Here is a 22,096-nt window from a genome sequence, read left to right as displayed (position 1 = left end):
TTTAGTGGTCTGTGATAAGTGAAATACTACTTATGAACCTGCATTTCCAAACTTTCCAAAGAAATCAATTAATTCTGGGAGGCTTTTAATGAAAATCATCTATGATTGGGGATATTCAATATATTATTGAGGGAGGTAGCTTGATACTTACATTCCATACCACAGCCCAGACCAGAGATTGCTCCTTCTCTTTTAATAAAATTTTCTGAACTATTTTGACCTTTCTGTACAAGATTTCCATCTTTTTCTGCATCTTCTTCTGTAAAGAGAGGAATAAACAGTTAGGAAATTTCTTTTCTCAGCCTAAGTTGTGTGACATACTAAGAAACTCAATAACCCTAATAAGCTGGTACTATTTCATTGATTTGTTAGGAGGAAGAGTCACAGAAGGAAAGAAAAGCTGTTTGAACCAATTCTGACATAACAGTACTCAGATCCAAGTGATAAACTAATATAGAAACAACGAAATTGTGCATTCCTGGAGGAATGACAATGAGCTGTGTTGAACTCACCCTGTAGCACAGAGCAGCCACTGCAATGGGCCAGTGTAAGTGGTTCTCATGACTTCCTGACTTAGAACAGGTCACACAGAGTAGGGTCTTGTTCCTATCACAGAACAGCTTCTGGTCTTCCCTGTGTATCTCACATATGCCTTCCCCTTCAGGGTACATAGCAATGTCAACTTGATGAGCTCTTGGCTGTGATCCATCTGGGGTGGGGGTGGGGGAGTGGAATGTGGTGAAGAGAGTGAGAGCAAGAACGAGACACAGACAGACAGAGACAGAGAAAGAGACAGACACAGAGACAGTGTGAAAGTTTGGAAAAACACAAGCAAGATTGAATAGCTGATTAGGATGAAAAACACAGGAAAAATCTTAGGCCTTAGAGATCTTCTGGTCCCTACTTCAGTGGCAGAGGAATGTGACTTGTAGCAAGTACATAGATAATAATTAGAAAACCTCTCAGAGCCCATGCTGGGGTTCTGAATATGAAGAATTGGGTGGGGCCATTGGCAGAAGTGCTTAAATCAGACATTGGAGCAAGTCTAGGGAGGATGGCAACAAATCTGGTTTTTGACATTGCTTGGTGGGATCCCCAGGTAGAGGTGATCCTACTGGCAGCTGGAGATTATGTTCAGAGTTCTAAGGCATGGAGCAAGATAAGAGCATGCTTGTCAAACTGAACTGAAATGCCCATGAACACATTGACTTTGACTGGCCAGTTCAGTTTTGCTGAAGTTCACTCCTGGGTTGTCTTTTGCCTACCTGAGGTTCCAGAAAAAACTCCAGCAGGAGAGTGTGTGACATTTTATTTTCAAAATACCTTCCTAGATACACAGCTAGAAAGTACTTACAGAAAAGGAGAAGGAGTCTTTAAATCGGACAACATTTCTACTATATCCATCCTAAAAGACGTACTTTCTAAAGAAGCCACAAAAAGAAAAATAAATCTCAACATAGCTTATGAGATCAATGAAATATCTGTGAATCACACATTAAAGCTGATCCACCCCAAACTGGAATACCAGCTACTGTTGGCCAAAAAAGTGCAGTTAATTGATGCTTTAAAAGAATTACAGGTACATGAAGGAAACACTGACTTTCTGATACCAGAATATCGCTGTATTCTAGAAGAGGCTGACCGCCTACAGGAAGAGTACAAGAAACAGCCTGCACACCTAGAAAGGCTCTATGGCATGATCACCGACCTCTTCATTGATAAGTTCAAGTTTAAAGGCACTAATGTGAAGACCAAAGTTCCTCTTTTGCTGGAGATTCTGGACAGTTATGACCAAAATACGCTGATTTCTTTCTTTGATGCCGCTTAAAATATAAAATGCAGATTAAGCACTAAGACATTCCAGTCTATGGAAGAATATTTTTCCAAGTATATCACAGATTAGATTTATAACATTTTTATACAATTTGGATTCCATCTCAAATGTATCATTTGGATGTTGTCCTGACATTTTCCAAGAAATCATATTTTTTTTGTTAGATGGTTCTTTTAAAAAAATGAATATTTTTTATTTTCAGCTTAAAAGAAAAGCTAATTTTAAGAGTTGTGCAGATGATTTACTGACATCAGCTTCCTTGAATATTGGTATTGGGTATTTCCCCAATACATTCCAGTATGGCAGAAAAATTGGTTTTATGTTTTAAAATATACTTTCATAGTTATTTTCATTTGATCCTTATGATATCCCAGGAAGTACAATGGTTAATTATAATTCTCACTAAACAGTGAGGGAACTGACTCAGGCCCCATAAGAGAAAGAGATTTACTCTCATGGGAATATCTATTTAGAGTTGGCAAGGACTTTCATATAATTGGCCCATGCTTCATTTTTACAGATAATGAAATTGGGGCCTACATGATTTGCCCCAGATCACATAGCTAGTAAGTGTCTGAGTTGGACCTGATCTCTGTTTTTTTGATTCCTAATCTATTTCTCTATTAGACCCATCATGCTTTCTTTGTATAAGTAATGCCCTTGGTCTTCCTATGGTTGTTTTAGCAATGGGCTAGTTATGCTAAATAAGAAAGACAGTGGGGTCTTCTGGCTCATTGTCTGTGAGTCTGGTGATCCACACCTAAGAAGTGGCACCCTAGTTGTACCCAGAAGTGTAGGTTGTAGCCACAGAGGATGATTGACCATGTGACTCTTGGCTCACAAGGACATGGTTGTTGCTACAAAGGTTGGGGAAGGAGAGAAGGAATCTTCTTTGCCAGTTACTTAGCTTCAGTTACCATTATAAACCATTTTATAGTTTTTGAGGAAAAGTATTCTTTTTAAAGGACAGACATTCTAGGATTAAATTATATTCCTTTTTGATGAACATCATTGTATTTAAGTTTACAACAAATCAATAAAAATGACTGGTTAAGTGGTTAAAAAAAAAAAAAAAAAAAAAAAAAAAACTTGATGAGCTCTTAACTGAGAAAATTCCCAGCATGTAGTACAACAAGAAGATGGAGAGGTATTTTTCCTTAAGCAAGACACACAAATGATATGTCCACATTCAACTGTGATTAGCTTAATGACTTCATTCAAGCAGTTAACACAAAGGCCCTCTTGTACTTCATCAACCATGATCCTGAAGAGAGAAAATGAGGCAGTGTAAGAATACTTCTGCTCCAATACTGAAGCTGTAAAAAAAAACATATTTCAAGAACACCATAGTAAGCAAAATCATAATTGATGATATCCCCCATAAAGTTGGAGAAAGTCTCTAATAAATATAGACTGCATCACTTGGAAAGATAGACACAATGATATGTAACATCATCTAGTTCCAGCCTAGACATTTAAGATGCATTTCATACATTATTATTATTTTTTTTTTTTTTTGGTTCACACAAAACCCCCATCAAGTACTTGAAATTGTCTGCATGGTGGATAGGGAACCTCAGGATGAGAGGCCAAGTGACTTGCTCAGAACCTTCAAAGCTCTCCTATTTCCAAAGCTGTATGAGATAATTTTGATACTCTTATTCAAATCAATCAGTATTTAATCAATTTGTTGTGATTTTTATGATTATCAGTGATTGTATTAGTGAATCAAACAGAATGATTAATTCAAGTTGCTGTTAGGATAAGAATTAATCCTCCTTGAAGATTATATTCATTATGTTTCTCAATTACCTTCCTTTTGTTAGTAATGTAATAGCATGTAATTGTTGCATTGATCCCCTCCTTGACTTAGGAAAGGCTGTAATAAGATTCACTTGCTAGTGCAATAGCTCTCCCTCCTATGAACCACTTCTGACCACTCCCTACCGATCTTTATTTCAAGCTCACAACTTCCTTAGACTGTAGACTAGCATTGGTCAAACCCTAGGGGCTCATGTCTTGTAGAATCTCCTGAGATGTTGTTGAAAGGGTCTTAGGACCTTTGAATCACTAGGGGTTTATGACCTGTGAAGAAGTCATGACATAATTATGATTGGTAGACATCCCTAAGATTTCACCCCCTTCTGGAATTGAGAGAGCAGTAAATTGTAATGTCTCCTTATTTTAGTAAGTATATAAAAGTAGTTAGCACGAAAGAGGAGGGGCCTCTGATAGTGAGGAAGATCTTAGATACAATTAAATTTAGGCCTCTGGATTCACTAATGAATTAATCATGCTTGGAGTTTTCCATTACTTTTGTAATTTTCTGGCTTACAACAACTAATAATCAATCAACATTTATTAAGTGTCTGCTATGTGCCAATTACTGTCCTAGAAACTTTACAAATATCACCTCACTTGATCAGCACAATGACTGACACTTAGGGGATACTATTTCTGTAATAATACAGTCAAGGAAACTGAGGCAAATAGAGGTTTACTAACTTGCTCAGAATGAAACAACTAAATAAATATCTGAGGCTGGATATTGAAAGTAGGTCTTCCTGATTCCATTCCAGTGCTGTACCAATTATGCCACTTATATAATAAAATGATAGGCATAATAAGTAATAATAGCAATAAATAATAATGAAAAATATTCTGTTACAAAGGGATAATAAGAAATTTGGATTCAGAAACTATGCTCAAATTCTAGTACTGAATTTGGTCATCACTTTAAAAAAAAACTCTTCTGGTCTGTTTCTCTCTATGTAAAATGAAATGATGAAATTAGATGAACTCTAAGGTTCCCAGCACTTTCTAAATTGGTCTTCAGTAACAACAAAAATTTTCCTCAGAGGGACACCTACCTGGGATATCCTCTGGAGCCTCTAAGCATGTGAAATCCAGTTTGGGAATGTCTTAAACTAGAGCAGCACACAACACCAAAGTGAGTAGGGGCTGGAGCTTAAGTTTTCCCCATACATTTCCCTACCCTCATAATCTGTATGTACTGGGATACAGCCATTGTAAAATATAAGGGACTTTGTCATCCCCCCCCAAAAAAAAAAAAAAAAAAACTTTTGTTGTTTATTATCCTGTTATTCCCCATTTCTCTTAGGCAGACTTTGAATCTCAGTGTTTACTCATCAATCAATCAATCAATCAACTGACTACTTATTTAATGATTACTAAGCTTTAGGTTTTGTCAAAGTCTTGAGTGATTCAGAACAAATACAGAATCATGATCCCACTCTTCAAAGAGTTCACTACTAGGAAAGAGAACTTGAAAACCAATCCACTCTACCAAATACTTGAGGAATAGCCATAATTGTGAAAATGGGTTGGGGGAACAACTGCCAATGATATCAGGCAGAGGTTCATTTGAACTGAGAGTTTTATTTTCAGGGAAAAAAAAGAGGAAATTTCACCTGGAAAATTATTTCCTTAGCACCTAAGAGTAATTAGGAAGTAATTACCAATTCAGGTCTTTTTAAATTAAAGAGCTTTCTTTTCTTTTAGTCAAGAGTTATTGCATGTGCCCCAGTCATGACAGAGATCCTACTATCTGTATAAATTAATTGAAATACACATTTTGGAAAATCAATATATTTTGTGGATGAGAGATCAGGAAATGGCATCCATGGTGGCTCCAGACTGCCCCAACAAAAGAATCTAAAGTTTTGGACTTGCCAAGTTACTCTCTCCCCCAGATGAATGGGATTCTTTGTTGTTCAATCATTTTTAGTGATATCTAACTCTTTTTGACCCCATTTGAAGTTTCCTTGGCAAAAATACTGGAGTGGTTTCGGTATTTGCTTCTCCAGCTCATTTTATAGGAGATGAAATAACAGGTTTTAGTGACTTGCCCGGGATTGTAAAGCTAATAAGATTCTAGGGCCACATTTGAACTCAGATGAGAACTCTTCTGGACTCCAAACCAGGCAGTCTATGCACTGTACCACCTCGATCCCATTCCCCTTTATCACTTCCTCAGCAATAAGTCTCCTCTGACCCACTCCAGTACTCTATTTCTTTAGGCTAATTGGTTCCACATCTCCATCCAAAAATATATAGTGTTTGGAGATCTTTGAGGCCTCTTGAAGTCTGTTCCTCTCAAGAATTCCTATAGCAATCATAGAATTAGAGTACCAAGGCTCTTTCTAATTCTGCACTACAAGGAAAAATAATAGGATCACTATTTGACTGAATTTGATGATACTCTGTCTTTGTACCCTTTCATCTATGACTGATTGAGAATAACATTTCTTCATCTATGTCTATGAATTCTTGATACTTTAGATCCATTTGGGGGCATAATTATAAATGTCTACTTGAGTAACTAACTCACACCTCCACCAGTAGTGTCAGTTCATCTATCTTCTCCCAGACGTTTCAGCATTGTCCATTTTTTCTATCTCTTCTGATCTTTGCCAATTAATTGTGTATGAGTTTCTATCTTTGAGTTCATTTGATTATCATTGGCTTGGAGAATACTTTCTTTAAGGAATGGTAGTTTCTAAGGTATATTTGAAAACTGATCCTGGGAGAAATTCAGATCACTAGGTGGACAAGGGAAGATACTAATCCTATCCTTTTAGCAAGCTGACTTTCTCCACTTCTTCTGACATAGATTAGGAAAGAACCCATGAACATGAAATCTTTCTCTCTTCTCCCTTTGCTGGGTTCAGAAGACTCATTCCCAAATTTTTATAGTATAATGTGGTGAACTATACCTCTCAACCTCAATGACTGCCATATTGTGATGGACATTTTTGCATTCCTGTCTCAGAAATGAAGTTTTTAATAGGAAAACTTACCTTTCTTTTTTCTCCTGGGATCTTTTCTTCAGCTTCCACTGCTCTGCCTTTCCTCTCTGTGTTCAGGAAAAGGAAACTCTTGAGTCTGTCTCCTCTTAGGCCTTTCATATACTGCTAAGCACATTCCTGAAGCCCCTCCTTCTTTCAAGGTGTGAATTCTCCTGACCTCCAAAGCCAAGAATAAACTCATATGTGACAGCCATTTTCCCAGAGGTATGAACTCCATGGTGATCACTGTTAATGCAATCACAAGAATGTGAATTTCAGGAAGTAGCAGAACCATGCTTTTGGCAGAGAGGTAATCCTGGATAATCTAATAATGAATTGAATTCTCATCTTATGCTGGACCAGGTGAATTTCGACCTTGTGTTGGGAGGGGCTGAAATTCAAAGGAAGTATCCTGAGTGAATCATAAAAAAAGGTTTTTTATTTGAAATCTTAATTTCCTTTTCTGAATTTCAGAGTTAGTTCTATTTGTAAGGAACCATGGGGGAAATGTTTCAGTGAGAATGAAATGCTGCAGCATGGTTTAATCCAACAGTAATGATGAAGTACATAGACAACTGGCCCCCTTTGGTTCTTTGAGGGCTATTAAGGAGGTGTTCCAACTTCAGCCTTAGGTATATTCAGAAATTTAGATATTCAGTGTGAATTTGAGATCTACTCAGTTAGAATGTAGTTTCAGTTTTTAATTTTATTCTGAACATAAGGGGGGAAAAGGAAGAAAGGATTTCCATAAAAATCCTTTAAAATGTATAATAAAGTTATCTGGCAATTCTCTTTTTTTCACTTTTTTCTTCTTTCCACTCTCCCATCCTGGAGATGGCTACCATTAGGCACAAATATGTTTATGGTATGTGTGTTTGTGTTTGCATGAATGTATATACCTACACCATTCTCATAATTTTATTTATCAGTTCTTTATCTGTGTGCAGATGACATGTTCCTTTATATCTCATTTGCAGTTAACTTGGGAATTTATCATAGTCAAAAAGTCTCTAACAGTTTTTCTTAAAACAATATTTTGTTACTGTTGTACAGCGTCCTTTTGGCTCTCCTCATTTCATGCATCTTTATTTCTTTCTATGTTTTACTAATATCATTGAGCTCATCATTTGTTTTATCGTAGCAGTATTGTATCACAATCACACACTATAACCTGTTCAGCTATTCCCCAAATGATGGACTTTCCTGCAGTTTCCAGTCCTGTGATGCCAAAAAGAACTGCTAAAATTATTTCAGAACATCTATATTATTTTCCTTTTTCTCTTACCATCTTTTCATTTAATCAACAGAGGTATTAGTGTTATTGCTGGGTGAAAGGGTATACACGGTTTTAGAGCAAAATTTCAGATTGTTCTTCACAATTGTTGGATTACTGCACAATTCTTCCAGTAGTGAATTCTTGTTCCACATGCCCTCCAACATTTATTGCTTTCTTCTTCATTCAGTTCATAAAATTTTATTAATGAAAAAAAAAGTTAAAGAAGGAGGTTTGGCAGTAATAGATTTCAAATGTTATGATTTGGATGTAATTATCAGATTTGTATAAAGAAAAGTAGAACAGTGGAAGAGAGCAGACATACACTTTATAGCAACAATGAAAGAAAGTCATCTTGTTTTTGTTATATCTGATAACTTAAGATTTGGGAATCAGAACTCACTCTTTGCCACATTGCAATTTATTCTAAGTTCTAAAATGACTATCTGGAGAAAGTGAGTTTTAAGCTACATTAAAAAGAGTTGGTTTTTTAAACTCAGAAACTACTTTCTTGGGCCTTGTAGCAAGTGAGAAGGATCAGCTGACAGGACTAAAGTGGAGTCTTCTCAAATATAAGGGAGAGGACATTCTAAAAATCTAGCATTTTCAACTGCTCCTATTAGAAGATGAAATTCAAAGAGGAGGGAATTCCTGGAAAAGGAAAACACTTAGTATTCTGCTGATGAGCATTCATGGAGAGTTCTTTTTTTAAGAATTGTACATAAGGAGAGATAAAGTGTGATGGCACATATGGAGAGATGGCTTTTGCATCAAGAACACTTAGATTCATGTCACATCTCAAACATTTCCTGATTGTGCCAGAGAAACAACTTTCTTACAATCATTTATTCCACCAAACATGACAAATGGTAAAAGAGGAAAGAACTTTCCCCTCTTGTACTTCAAGTGTCTAAGCTTCTTCTTGCATGAAGCCAGAAATGCCTATTCCAAAGGTTAACTCTGTGCAAAGTTGAAAAATGTGTTTTTGTTTATGGGAAAGAAGAAGCAGGACAGAATCACTGGAGTGTAAGTTCATGGAAGGGAGTAATGTAAAATAAGTAAAAACACAAAAACTAAAAAGACAGAAAGAGACCAGATTGTGAAGAACTTAAATACTAAGCAGAATACTTTGTATTTAAATATGAGCTTAATTTACATTAACCTAAAATTGGATACAAGAAAGAGTTGTAAAAAGATACTTCTTCCACCCTCTTTTCCAGAGTAGAGTAATAGAATGTGGAGCAATGTTTATAATATCTTGAAGACAATTAATACTGAGTTCTATCATTTGATTATTAATATTACTTTTTAATCCACCTTTCCCCCCTATTTTGCCAAAACCCCATCTCTTAGCCAAGCTCAAAAGGACACTTCTCCTCTCTAGTTCCTCAAAGTATCTATTTATTAATCAGTTTAAAGTGGGTACCCTTGCTTTGGTTTCCTTGTTAATTAAAAAGACAAAAACTATCTTTTTCTGGTTTCTCACCAGGAGACAACTGTACTATCCTTGCTTCTCCCTTTGAAATTTGGTTGTGGCTTGATCTCCAAGGAAAAGACCAAACAGGGGTTTGGAATGGTTATATTTTCCAGGGAAGATTTATTAGAGGCAGTTGAAACCCAGCTAGCAATGAACATTCCATTACTGGCAGAGGGTGACTTGATCATCTGTACTTTAATGTCACACTACCTGCCAATCTACCAATCAGCATTGTCTTATCTTTGATAAAATAGGTCCTAATACTGTACTGGCAGATCAATGAGAAGGAAAACATACCTAAGTTTAGAAAGTCCTGTTGGCCCTGAATGTCTCTATTTATTGAGAGAGAGAAGTCAAAGTCCCAGTGTTTTGGTTACTGCCAGTCTAAGTAATAAACTGGTCATGCTCAGGGTTTTACCTACCAGTGTCACCCATCTTACAAATAGTTTACACATGGCTGTTATAAAATTGTAAAAATGTCTTGTCCTGCAGAAAAATTTGCCTTTGTTGTAATTTTATTCACCAAAAGATGACATCAGTATATTGCTTAACTTTGTTGAAGAGACCACTCCCCTATATCCCACCTCTACCTATACTTCCCCTTTTGATTTTGCCTCATAAAGATGTTATTTCTAGGAGTCAGAGAAGCAAAGAAAGTACAGAAGATTCTAAAATAAAGTGATATATATTTCTTATCTTATACAGAAGCCCAAATGGGAAGACTTCCCATTATTTCCTGAAACTCTTCTTTATCCTTTTTTAAAAAATGTTTCAAGTGGATTCTATTGCATCTTGAGACCATAATGTGTATAGTCCTTCTCTAAATGATACATATCCCTTTGATTTCCAGCTTCTTCCCCAAAATAAAAAAATTATTCCCAGCATATTTGTGTAAGTGATTTCTTTTCCTTATTCTTTGATGTTTTTGTTTCAGTCTTTATTTTGGTCGATAACACCTATTCACCAACTGCCTGTCATTTCAGTTGGAATAAAATTTTAAATTCTAATTTTTATTCTGATCCATAAGATATCCAGTCAAATGGACTAAGGTAGAAAACATTACTTTCCAGCATGACACTAGGACTTATGAATTGAGAAATTCTTCAACAAATTGTAATTTGTGAGCAAGATTTACTGGGATTGCTGATAGTAAAAAAAGATTTTTATTTATTTATTTGTTTGTTTTTTTCCAGGAATTACTGAAGTAATCCATATTAGCACTGATTTCCTTCTCACATCAGTTTTCTGGAGTCCATTACACCCCAAAGTTCTTTAGGGTGGCAACAATAATATGACTTGAATTTTTGTAATGTATGAAGCCAATTAAAAACAATTAGTGGAAGGGGCAGAGCCAAGAAGGGGCAGAGAGAAACCAGGGAAGCTGTTTGTAGATTCCTTAAAATTCTTTAGATTCCTTGAAGAGATGAAGATAATTTTAGAAAAGTTAAATTCATTGTAACAAATAACTTTGCCAAGAAAACAGAACTTGACACAAAGGAAAGAAATACACACAAAAAAAGATACAAATAAGCACACCAAAAGCTAGAATTCATTTCATATTTTTATTAAATGGGGCAAAAGCAAAGTTAACAGTAATTCAAGTGGCATAGGAGTGGAAAAGGTTGAAATCTATTGCTTTCAAAGAACTTTGACAAATTCTAGGGAGAGTATAAAAACCACAGTCCTCATGTGTGTTGTTAATTTTTTTTTTCTTTTAACTGCTGAAAAAGAATTGATATATTGTAGTTCCATAGAATCCATTGAAAATAAGAAGGCACAACATACTTGGAAATAGTCTTCTTCAGCTTGCAGGGTGAAAGGCAAGCCATCTAGAAGTTGGTGATGCTCCTTCTCTTGCAGGCAAAGTTTGGAAATGGAAAAACACCAGCCAGGGAGCCTACTGGTGGGCTGAGAATTCCTCCGTGAAGAAATGCTCAGAGAGATGAATAGCAGCAAGAAGAAAGATGAGAATCCACTGCACAGAGATTCATGGGAGCAGGCTTTGTTCCTTGGAGTGGGGAACCAGGAGAAAACATGGGTGTAACAGGGGCTACAAATGAAATATCAGGTAACTTATAAATAAGAGAACTCTGCAGAACATTGTAAAAGGCCAGATTGACAGTTTTATATTCCAAGTATACTCCAATCCGGGGAATAGAACCTTTCAGTTTGTGATTCAGTGATCCAGGATAAGATTGCAAATATTGTCCATCTTCCTTCTTGACACATCTCAGGAAAAAGACAAGGGCACATTTACTTATTCTCCCGGGACTTTTTATCCTCAAGTAGGTTGTGTGAATCCCCAGTGTCCACTGAGGCAGCTGTGTCACATCCACCTCCCAGTACTGTATGCTGAGGAGAAGGCCTGCTCAGCAAGGACCATGGGAAGATCAGAGTCATCACCATGTGGGCTGTCTACCTGCCAGCCTTCTCCAGCTCTTACACTCTTCAGATCCTCAGCCACAATCAGGCAAGGACTGGCTGATGCAGGATCCAACCTGATGTCCACTCTGAATTGGTTGAGGGTCTCTATCGTGTCAGAGATAGGACACACTCTTACCTCTGGGATGAGTGCCTTGGCCCTTTGAGACAATGCTGACTTGCTCCTTTCCAGCAACTCCTTGACATCCCGGAGCAGATCCAGATTGGGTTGGGAGTCTGCTTCCTGTAGATCTAGCATGAGGTCCTGAAGGGTACTGCTTTCCTGGGATAGTCTCTCCTTCTTGTTCTTTTTTTCTTGATCCATCCTTTCCAGATAATGATATAACTCATCCCGCATGAGGGAATCCCGTTTCCGGTATTCTCTGCTGATCATCTCCTCCCAGTCAATAACAGGTTTCTTTTCCTTAACAAGAAATTTCTTAGTTTCCTTAAAGTACTTCTGCAAGCATCTTTGCAGATGCTAGATCTTCTTCCTGCAATTGGATGCAGCTTCTTCTACAGGACAGTGCCTGTGAGCCCCATGCTCTGGGGCTTGACAACATCTTAGACAGAGCACGGTCTGGTCGTCTTCACAAAAGAACTCCAAGACTTCTTTGTGAATGGCACAGCGCCTCTGTCCTCCAGTACTCTGTAACAGCTCGGACCTGAGCTGTTTGCCCAGTTCAGTCAGCTCTAGCAGGCGCCCGTTGATGAACAGGAAGCCTCTGACTTGAGTCATTTGTCTGTATTCAGGGCAAGAGAAAGCTGTAGCTGCTGACCTTGGGAGACACGCTCGGCAAAAGCTGTGCCCACACCCGATGGTGACTGGCTCACAGAAGTAGTTCCCACAGATGGGACACGTGATCTGGCTCTGCAATTGTTGAAACATTTCCATAGCAGCAGCAGCCATTCTCCTCTCTCCACTTGCTTTCTGTTCTGCAGCAGCTGAGATGAAGAGCCTTCACTTCTATTCAAAGCAGTGCTTCTGAGCAGAAGAAGGCTCTCCTTTTATAGCAGGTAGCCCCACCCCTCTAGAGCCTCCCTGGCAAGGTGTGAATTCCCCTGTCCCAGAATTCTGAAGTTCTACCTGAGAACTCTTCCCAGTTGACAGAGCCCTGAGGACCTCAGAGTTCACACTTTTAGTTGGCTCCTTTGAATGTTTGGATTTCACCATCCTGATGGTTCCCCTATCTTTTAGGAAGAAGCCTCTGAAAACAGGGAGCTTCAGATCAATGAATTTTACAATCTGATTTGTGCAGGAGCCCCATGTAAACACCAGGATCCAAAAGTACCTTCTCTCCTTTACCCTGCCATACCCAATCACTTCCAAGTCTCTCCAAGAATCCTCTGCATCTCTCCCTTCAGTCCAGTTATGGAGAATCACAGAATGTGAGATGAGAAATCCTCCGCCATGGTCATTTAGTGCAAAGAACCCATTCCCATGATAAGGGACATCCAAAAAATGGCTGCCCATTGCTAAAACACACTGTCAGATCAACATAATGGAAGCCAAAATACAAACAAGGATCAAGAGTCAAAGAGTATAACAGTGCTTTAATGTTCTTAATCAGTATATGCAAGTTCAACTTCTTTGAAAGAGTTGTCTGCTTCTGGAAAGCATTTCTTCATAGGAATTCTTCCCTAGGGGACTGTCTTTGAGCCTTGTCCCAAAACTGTCCAATTTGACCTATTTAACTCTGAAATATATCTAGGTGAATCAGCAATACAGTATCCTTATTAGGGCCTTATTTTTAGGACAGATTTGCAGACACATTTATACAAGTAGATCTGTTTTTCCAGACGCCAAGACACTTGATTAAATCTTCTAGAAATATATCCTTGTAGAAATTTAAAAGGATCTTAAGAAAATTTAACCACATTGACTGTTCTGTCACCTGAAAGATGAAATTACTAAGGTAAACAAAGGTTGGATCTTCGAAGTATATTGATTTCTTAAGCAAAGCATGCCAGTTGCCCAAGAAACTGGGACTGCACATCTTCAAGCTTAAGCCTCAATCTCCAAAACAAGAGAAGATAGAATTTTATCAATTAAAAGCAATTAATCAAATAAAATTAATTAATTAAGAAACAAATTCAATATTAGATGATCAGATTTCTAATGTAAGGACAGATTAGGGCCTGTCCAAGTTGTAAGGATGAGAGAAAGCAATGCAATTCCCTTAATTCAAAAGAAGAGGTGTCTCACTCCCAAATATCTATATTTAATCAAAGAACATGGAAAGAATAACTGATTCATCAATAAGTTTCAGGTTTCAGATAAGTTATATGGGTTGTTTGAGGTATACAATTGTGAGAAATCTCCCTTCATCAATCTTTGGATCTAACTAGGGTTCTGGGCAGCATAGCCTAGGTTCTTACTTAAAGGTCTCTAAACTGCAAGTAGGCATAGTCCTGTTTCCTGGGTTTGACAATAGGATAAACAATATTATGGAAATTTAAACATTTCACAAGACCTTTTGTCAGTTAAAAAAAAAAAAAAAAGATATCGTTCATTTTCAACCATTCTTCTATGGGCAGTAAGGGTTCATGAAGAATATTCTTTAATTATTTGATTACACTTGGAAAAGAGCTTTTACCCATGCCCCTGAACTCTTTCTCAGGCATTTCCTTTTTTACTCTAATCAGCCCCCACATAAAATATCTGCATATGAGTAAATGACTTCCTGACTTTTTAACCAATAGTTACTTTTCTAATCTTTGGAATTCTTGGACTGCCTCATTTCTTCTGACCAAGGCAAAGGAAGAATAATTTCCTTCTTCTTCCCAGCATATGAATAAATTCTTGTAGTCAGTTAAGGGAGTGATATAATTAGCTAGTTATATAGTAATAAATAATGGGAGAAATTCAGATAACTAGGTGGACAAGACAAGATACTAATCCTTCCAGATTCCTACCAAGCTTTTTATTTTAGCAAGCTGACTTTCTCCACTTGTTCTGACATGTTGTTTCCTAACCCATGAACATGAAATCTTTCTCTCTTCTCCATTTGCTGGGTTCAGAGGACTCATTCCCAAAATTTTATATTATATTGTGGTGAACTACAGTTCTCAACCTCAATGCCTGCCATATTGTGATGGCCATTTTTGCATTCCTGACCCAGAAAGGAAGTTTTTAATGGAAAAAACTTAGCTTTCTTTTTTCTTTTGGGATCTTTTCTTCAGCTTCCACTGTTCTGCCTTTCCTCTCTATGTTCAGGTAAAGGAAACTCTAAGTCTATCTCCTCTTAGGCCTTTCATATTCTGCTAAGAACATTCATGAAGTTCCTCCTTCCTTCAAGGGGTGAATTCTCCGGACCTCCAAAGCCAAGAATAAACTCATATGTGATAGCCATTTTCTCAGAGGTAGGAATTCCATTGTGCCCAATGTTAATGCAATCACAAAAATGTGAATTTCAGGAAGTATCAGAACCATGATTTTGGCAGAGAGGTAATCCTGGATAATCCAATAATGAATTGAATTCACATCTTGTGCTGAACCAGGTAGGTGAATTTCTACCTTGAGTTGGGAGGAGCTGAAATTCAAAGGAAGTATCCTGAGTGAATCATTAAAAAAAAAAAAAAAAAAAAAAAAAATTAAAAAAGTTTTTTATTTATAAATATTGATTTCCTTTTCTGAATTTTAGAATTGGTTCTATTTGTAAGAAACCATAGGGGGAATGTTACACTGAGAAAGAAATGCTGCAGCATGGTTTAATCCAACAGTAATGATGAAGTATATAGACAACTTGCCCCCCCTTTGGTTCTTTGAAGGCAATTAGTTAGTTAAGGAGGAATTCCAATTTCAGCCTTAGGTATATTCAGAAATTTAGATATTCAGTGTGAATTTGAGAGTTAGAGTGTAGTTTGAGTTTACTGATCTGCTAATTTTGCACACTGTATTTAAAAAAAAAAATTATTCTAAACATAAGGGGGGAAAGGGAAGGATTTACATAAAAATTCTTTAAAACGTATAATAAAGTTATCTGGTAATTGTTTTGTTTTGTTTTTTTTCCCCTTAACTTTTTTCTTCTTTCCACTCTCCCACTCTGGAGATGGCTAACATTTGGCACAAATATGTTTTTGGGGTGTGTGTGAGTGTTTGTGTGTGTGTGTGTTTCATGAATGTGTATACATACACCATTCTCATGATTCTATTTATCAGGTCTTTATCTATGTGCAGATGACATATTCCTCTATATATCCTTTGCAGTTAAGTTTGGAATTTATCATAGTCAAAAAGTCAGTAAATGTTTTCTTAAAACCATATTTTGTTACTGTATACAGTGTCCTTTTGGTTCTCCTCATTTCATGCATCTTTATTTCTTTGTATGTTTTGCTGAGATCATTGAGCTTATCATTTGTTATATAGTAGCAGTATTTCATCACAATCACACACTACAACCTGTTCAGCTATTCCCCAAATGATGAACTTTCCCGCAATTTCCAGTCCTGTGCTGCCAAAAAGAACTGATAAAAGTATTTCAGAACATATAGATACTTTTCCTTTTTCTCTTACCATCTTTTCATTTAATCAACAGAGGCATTAGTGTTATTCCTGGGTGAAAGGGTATACACGGTTTAGAATTCTGAGCAAAATTTCAAATTGTTTTTCAAAATTGTTGGTTAGTTCACAGTTCTACCAATAGTGAATTCTTGTCCCACATGTTCTCCAACATTTATTGCTTTCTCCTTCATTCATTGCATAAAATCTTATTAATGAAAAAAAAAAAGAAAGGAGGTTTAGCAGTAATAGGCTTCAAATTTTATCATTTGGATCTAATTATCAGATTTGTTTAAAGAAAAGTAGATCAGTGGAAGAGAGCAGACATACACTTTATAGCAGCAATGAAAGAAAGTCATCTTGTTTTTGTTAAATCTGAAAACTCAAGATTTGGGAATTAGAACTCACTCTTTGCCACATTGCAAATCATTCTAAATTCTAAAGTGATTGACTGGAGAAAGTGAGATTTAAGCTACATTAAAAAGAGTTTGGTTTTTCAAACTCAGAAACTACTTGCTTAGGCCTTGTAAGAAAGTGAGAAGGATCAGCTGACAGGACTAAAGATGATAGTGGAGTCTTCTCAAATATAAGGGAGAGGACATTCTAAAAATCTAGCATTTTCAACTGCTCCAATTAGAAGATGAACTTCAGAGAGGAGGGGACTCTAGAAAAGGAAAACACTTAGTATTCTGCTGATGAGCATTCATGGAGAGTTTTTTTTTTTTTTTTTAAGAATTATACATAAGGAGAGATAAAGTGTGATGGCACATATGGAGAGATGGCTTTTGCTTCAAGAACACCTAGATTCATGTCACATCTCAAACACTGCCTGACTGTGCCAGAGTCCCTTAACTTTCCTTTCATCTTACACTCATTTATTCCACTAAACATGACAAATGGTAAAAGAGGAAAGAACTTTCCCCTCTTGTACTTCAAGTGTCTAAGCTTCTTCTTGCATGAAACCAGAAATGTCTATTCCAAAGGTTAAGTCTGTCCAAAGAGGAAAAATGTGTTTTTGTTTATGGAAAAGAGCAAGCAGGACAGATTCACTGGAATGGAGCTTCATGGAAGGGAGTAATGTAAAATAAGTAAAAACACAAAAACTAAAAAGACAGAAAGAGACCAGGTTGTGAAGAACTTAAATACTAATCAGAATATTTTGTATTTAAATATGAGCTTAATTTACAATAACCTAAAATTGGATACAAGAAAGAGTTGTAAAAAGATACTTCCACCTTCTTTTCCAGTGTAGAGTAATAGAAATGTGGAGTAATGTTTATAATATCTTCAAGACAATTAATACTGAGTTCTATCATTTGATAATTAATATTACTTTTTAATCCATCTTTCTTCCCTATTTTGCCAAAACCCCATCTCTTAGCCAAGCTCAAAAGGATACTTCTCCTGTCTAGTTCCTCAAAGTATCTATTTATTAATCAGTTCAAAGTGGGTACCCTTGCTTTTGTTTACTAGTTAGTAAAAAAACAAATCTAGCTTGTTCTGGGCTCTCCCCAGGGGACAACTCTACTACCCTTGCTTCTCCTTTTGAAATTTGGTTGTGGCTTGATCTCCAAGGAAAAGACCAAACAAGAGTTTGGAGTGGTTATGTTTTCCAGGGAAGATTTATTAGAGGCAGTTGAAGCCCAGCTAGCAATGAACATTCCATTACTCACAGAGGGTGACTTGATCATCTGAACTTTAATGTCACACTATCTGCCAATCTATCAATCAGCATTGTCTTATCTTTGATAAAATAGGTCCTAATACTGTAAGGCAGATGAAAGGAAAGTTTAGAAGTTTAGAAAGCCCTGTTGGCCCTGAATGTCTCTATGCATTGAGGGATAGAAGTCAAAGACCCAGTGTTTTGTTACTGCTAGACTAAGTAATAAACTGTTCATGCTAATGTGGAGACCACTTTATCACCCTGGATACCTTAGAATCAGCTGGAATCAGGATAAGAAAAGTCTTTATTCTTGGTCTTTAGAAGTAAAAGTGAAGGGAATGGCCCAGTAGGATCTCAGAGACCTCACCTCCTAGTCTGCTGCCCAGGATGAGTCTGGCTAGTGTCACTGTACCTCCTAATCCCTCCCACAATTCTCTGTATACACTGAACAATTGGGCCAGCACAGGATAGTGGGAAGGGCCATTTTGCAAGCATATTCTTATAGAGTATTGTCCACTTAGTAATTAGCCTCAGGTGGTTGATAGTCCAACCTCAGTGCATTGACTCGAGAGTTTCAGCCCTTTACATACTGGAAATTTTTGCCTAACTATGCCACCCATCTTACTAATAGTTTACACATGACTGTTACAAAATTATAAAAATGTCTTGTCCTGCAGAAAAATTTGCATTTGTTGTAATTTTACTCACCAAAACATGACATCACCATATTGCTTAACTTCTATGAAGAGACCACTTCCCTATATGTCTCTTCTACCTATACTTCCCCTTTTACTTTTGCCTTATAAAGGACTGATCTCTAGGAGTCAGAGAAGCAATGAAAGTACAGAAGATTCAAAAAGTGATGCATATTTCTTAACTTATACAGGTGCCCAAATGGGAAGACTTCTCATGATTTGCTGAAACGCTTCTTTTCATCATTTTGTTTCTATATTTCAAGTGCATTCTATTGCATCTTGAGACCATAATGTGCATAGTCATTCTCTAAATGATACATACCCCTTTTGATTTCAGGTTCTTGCCCCAAATAAAAAATTACTCCCAACATGTTTGTGTAACTGATTTTTTTTTTTTTTTACCTTATTCTTTGATGTTTTTTGTTTTAGTCTTTATTTTAGTCCAAAACACCTATTCATCAACTGCCTGTCATTTGAACAGGAATAAAATTTTAAATTCTAATTTTTATTCTGATCCATAAGATATCCAGTCAAATGGACGAAGGTAGAAAACAACACTTTCCAGTTTGACAGTAGGACTTATGAATTAACAAATTCTTCAACAAATCGTAATTTGTGAGCAAGATTTACTGGCATTGCTGACATTAAAGAAGGAACTTTTTTTTTTTTTTTTCGGTAATTACTGAAGTAATCCATATTGGCACTGATTTCCTTCTCACATTAGTTTTCTGGAGTCCATCAGACCCCAAAGTTCTTTAGGGTGGCAATAATAATATGCCTTGAATTTTCATAATGTATGAGGTCAATTAAAAAACAATTAATGGAAGGGACAGAGCCAAGGGGCAGAGAGAAACCAGGATGCTGTTTCTTAGATTCCTTAAAATTCTTTAGATTCCTTGAAGAGATAAAGATAATTTTGGCAAAGTTAAATTCATTGTAACAAATATTTTTGCCAAGAAAACCCCAAATGAGGAAACAGCTTAACACAAAGGAAAGAAATGCACAACAAGAAAGATACAAAGAAGCACACCAAAAGCTAGAATTCATTTCACATTTTTATTGAATGGATTAAAAGATAAGTTAACAGTAATTTAAGTGACATAGGAGTGAAATACCTTGAAATCCATGGCTTTCGAAGAACTTTGACAAATTCTAGGAAGACTATGAAAGCCACAGTCCTCATATGAGTTGTTAATTTTTTTTTAACTTCTATAAAAGAATTGATATATTGTTAAATTTCATAAGCAGAATCCACTGCCAATCAGAAGGCACAACATACTTGGGAAGAGTCCTCTTCAGCTTGCAGGGTGAAAGGCAAGCCATCTAGAAGTTGGTGATGCTCCTTGTCTTGCAGGGGAAGTTTGGAAATGGAAAAACACCAGCCGGGGAGCCTAGTGGTGGGCTGAGAATTCCTCCTTGTTGGAATGCTCAGAGAGACGAATAGCAGCAAGAACAAAGATGAGAATCCAGTGCACAGAGAGTCATGGGAGCAGGCTTTGTTCCTGGAAGTGGGGGGCCAGGAGAAAACATGGGTGTAACAGGGGCTACAAATGAAATATCAGGTAACTGATAAATAAGAGAACTCTGCAGAACATTGTAAAAGGCCAGAGTGCCAGTACGGTATTCTAGGTAGAGTCCTACCCTGGGAATAGGGCTTTTCAGTCTGTGGTCCAGCGATCCAGGGTAGGATTGCAAAAAGTAATCCTCTTCCTTCCTGACACATCTCAGAAAGAACACAGAGGGACAATGGGTCTTGCTGCCACCACTTTGTCTCTTCAAGCAGGGGGTGTGGATCCCCAGCATCCACTGAGGTAATCCTGTCACATCCACCTCCCAGTATCGTCTCCCTGAGCTGAAGGCCTGCTCAGCAAGGACCATGTGAAGATGACCGTCATCACCAGGGTGGGTGTCCACCGGCCAGCCTTCTCCAGCTCTTACACTCCTCAGATCCTCAGCCACAATCAGGCAAGGACTGGCTGATGCAGGATCCAACCTGATGTGCACTCTGAAGCGGTTGAGCATCTCTATCATGCCAGGGACGGGACACACTCTGAGCTCCGGGATGAGCGCCTTGGCCCTTTGGGACAACACTGACTCACTCCTTTCCAGCAACTGCTTGACATCCCGGAGCAGATCCACATTGGCTTGGCCCTCTGCTTCCTGGAGATCTAGCATGAGGTCCTGAAGGGTTCTCATTTGCTGGGAAAGTCTGTCCTCACTTCTTTCTTCTTCCTCAATCCTAGCAAAAGGGCATTCCTTGAATAAGTGCAGGTTGTACATTTTGTAGTATTCTTCTGTAATCATCTTGTGCCAGTTCACAAGAGGTCTGGGACTAGCAAGAAGTTTCTTTGCTTCCTCAAAGTGCTTCTCCAAGCAACTTTGAAGGTGCTGCAGCTTCTTCCTGACATTGGGAGCAGCTTCTTCTACAGGACAGTGCCTGTGAGCCCCGTGCTCTGGGGTTTGGCAACATCTGACACAGAGCAATGTCTGGTCGTCTTCACAGAAGAACTCCAAGACTTGCTGGTGAGTGGCACAGCGCCTCTGTCCTTCAGCACTCTGCAACAGCTGGGAGCTGAGCTGTTTCCCCAGTTCAGTCAGCTCTAGCAGGTGCCCATTGATACATAAAGGTGATTCTCTGACCTGAGACACTTGCCTGCATTCAGGGCAAGAGAAAGCTGTAGCTGCTGAGCTTGGGAGACATGCTCGGCAAAAGCTGTGCCCACACCCGATGGTGACTGGCTCACAGAAGTACTTCCAACAGATGGGACACGTGATCTGGTTCTGCAATTGCTGCAGCATTTCCACAGCAGCAGCAGCCATTCTCCTCTCTCCACTTGCTTCTGTTCTGCAGCAGCTGAGATGAAGAGCCTTCACTTCTATTCAAAGCAGTGCTTCTGAGCAGAAGAAGGCTCTCCTTTTATAGCAGGTAGCCCCACCCCTCTAGAGCCTGCCTGGCAAGGTGTGAATTCCCCTGTCCCAGAATTCTGAAGTTCTACCTGATAACTCTTCCCAGTTGACAGAGCCCTGAGGACCTCAGAGTTCACACTTTTAGTTGACTCCTTTGTATGGATGGATTTCACCATCCTGATGGTTCCCCTATCTTTTAGGAAGAAGCCTCTGAAAACAGGGAGCTTCAGATCAATGAATTTTACAATCTGATTTGTGCAGGAGCCCCATGTAAACACAAGGATCCATAAGTACCTTCTCTCCTTTACCCTGCCATACCCAATCACTTCCAAGTCTCTCCAAGAATCCTCTGCATCTCTCCCTTCAGTCCAGTTATGGAGAATCACAGAATGTGAGATGAGAAACCCTCCTCCATGGTCATTTAGTGCAAGGAACCCATGCTCATGATTAGGGCTATCTCTGTGATCCAAGAAATGGCTGCCCATGGCTAAAACACACTGCAGATCAACATAATGGA

The 22,096-nt window shown here is 37.9% G+C and overlaps 1 protein-coding gene across 1 annotated transcript; it reads right to left on the bottom strand.

Annotated features, from left to right (window-relative positions):
* Nucleotides 1-20,100: 20,100 nt before the first annotated feature.
* LOC141562395 (E3 ubiquitin-protein ligase TRIM21-like) lies at nt 20,101-21,492 on the bottom strand. Its single transcript, XM_074302436.1, has one exon. The coding sequence runs from the start codon at nt 21,490-21,492 to the stop codon at nt 20,101-20,103; it is 1,392 nt and encodes a 463-aa protein (XP_074158537.1).
* Between the last annotated feature and the right edge of the window lie 604 nt (nt 21,493-22,096).

Source organism: Sminthopsis crassicaudata, chromosome 3 (genome assembly GCF_048593235.1).
Source record: "Sminthopsis crassicaudata isolate SCR6 chromosome 3, ASM4859323v1, whole genome shotgun sequence".
NCBI lineage: Eukaryota > Metazoa > Chordata > Mammalia > Dasyuromorphia > Dasyuridae > Sminthopsis > Sminthopsis crassicaudata.
Note: the sequence above shows the minus strand (reverse complement) of the source record. Positions and strands in the feature narration are given on the sequence as shown.

Coding starts and splice junctions, on each gene's coding strand:
- LOC141562395 (XM_074302436.1), bottom strand. CDS start 21,492: ATGGCTGCTGCTGCTGTGGAAATGCTGCAGCAATTGCAGAACCAGATC.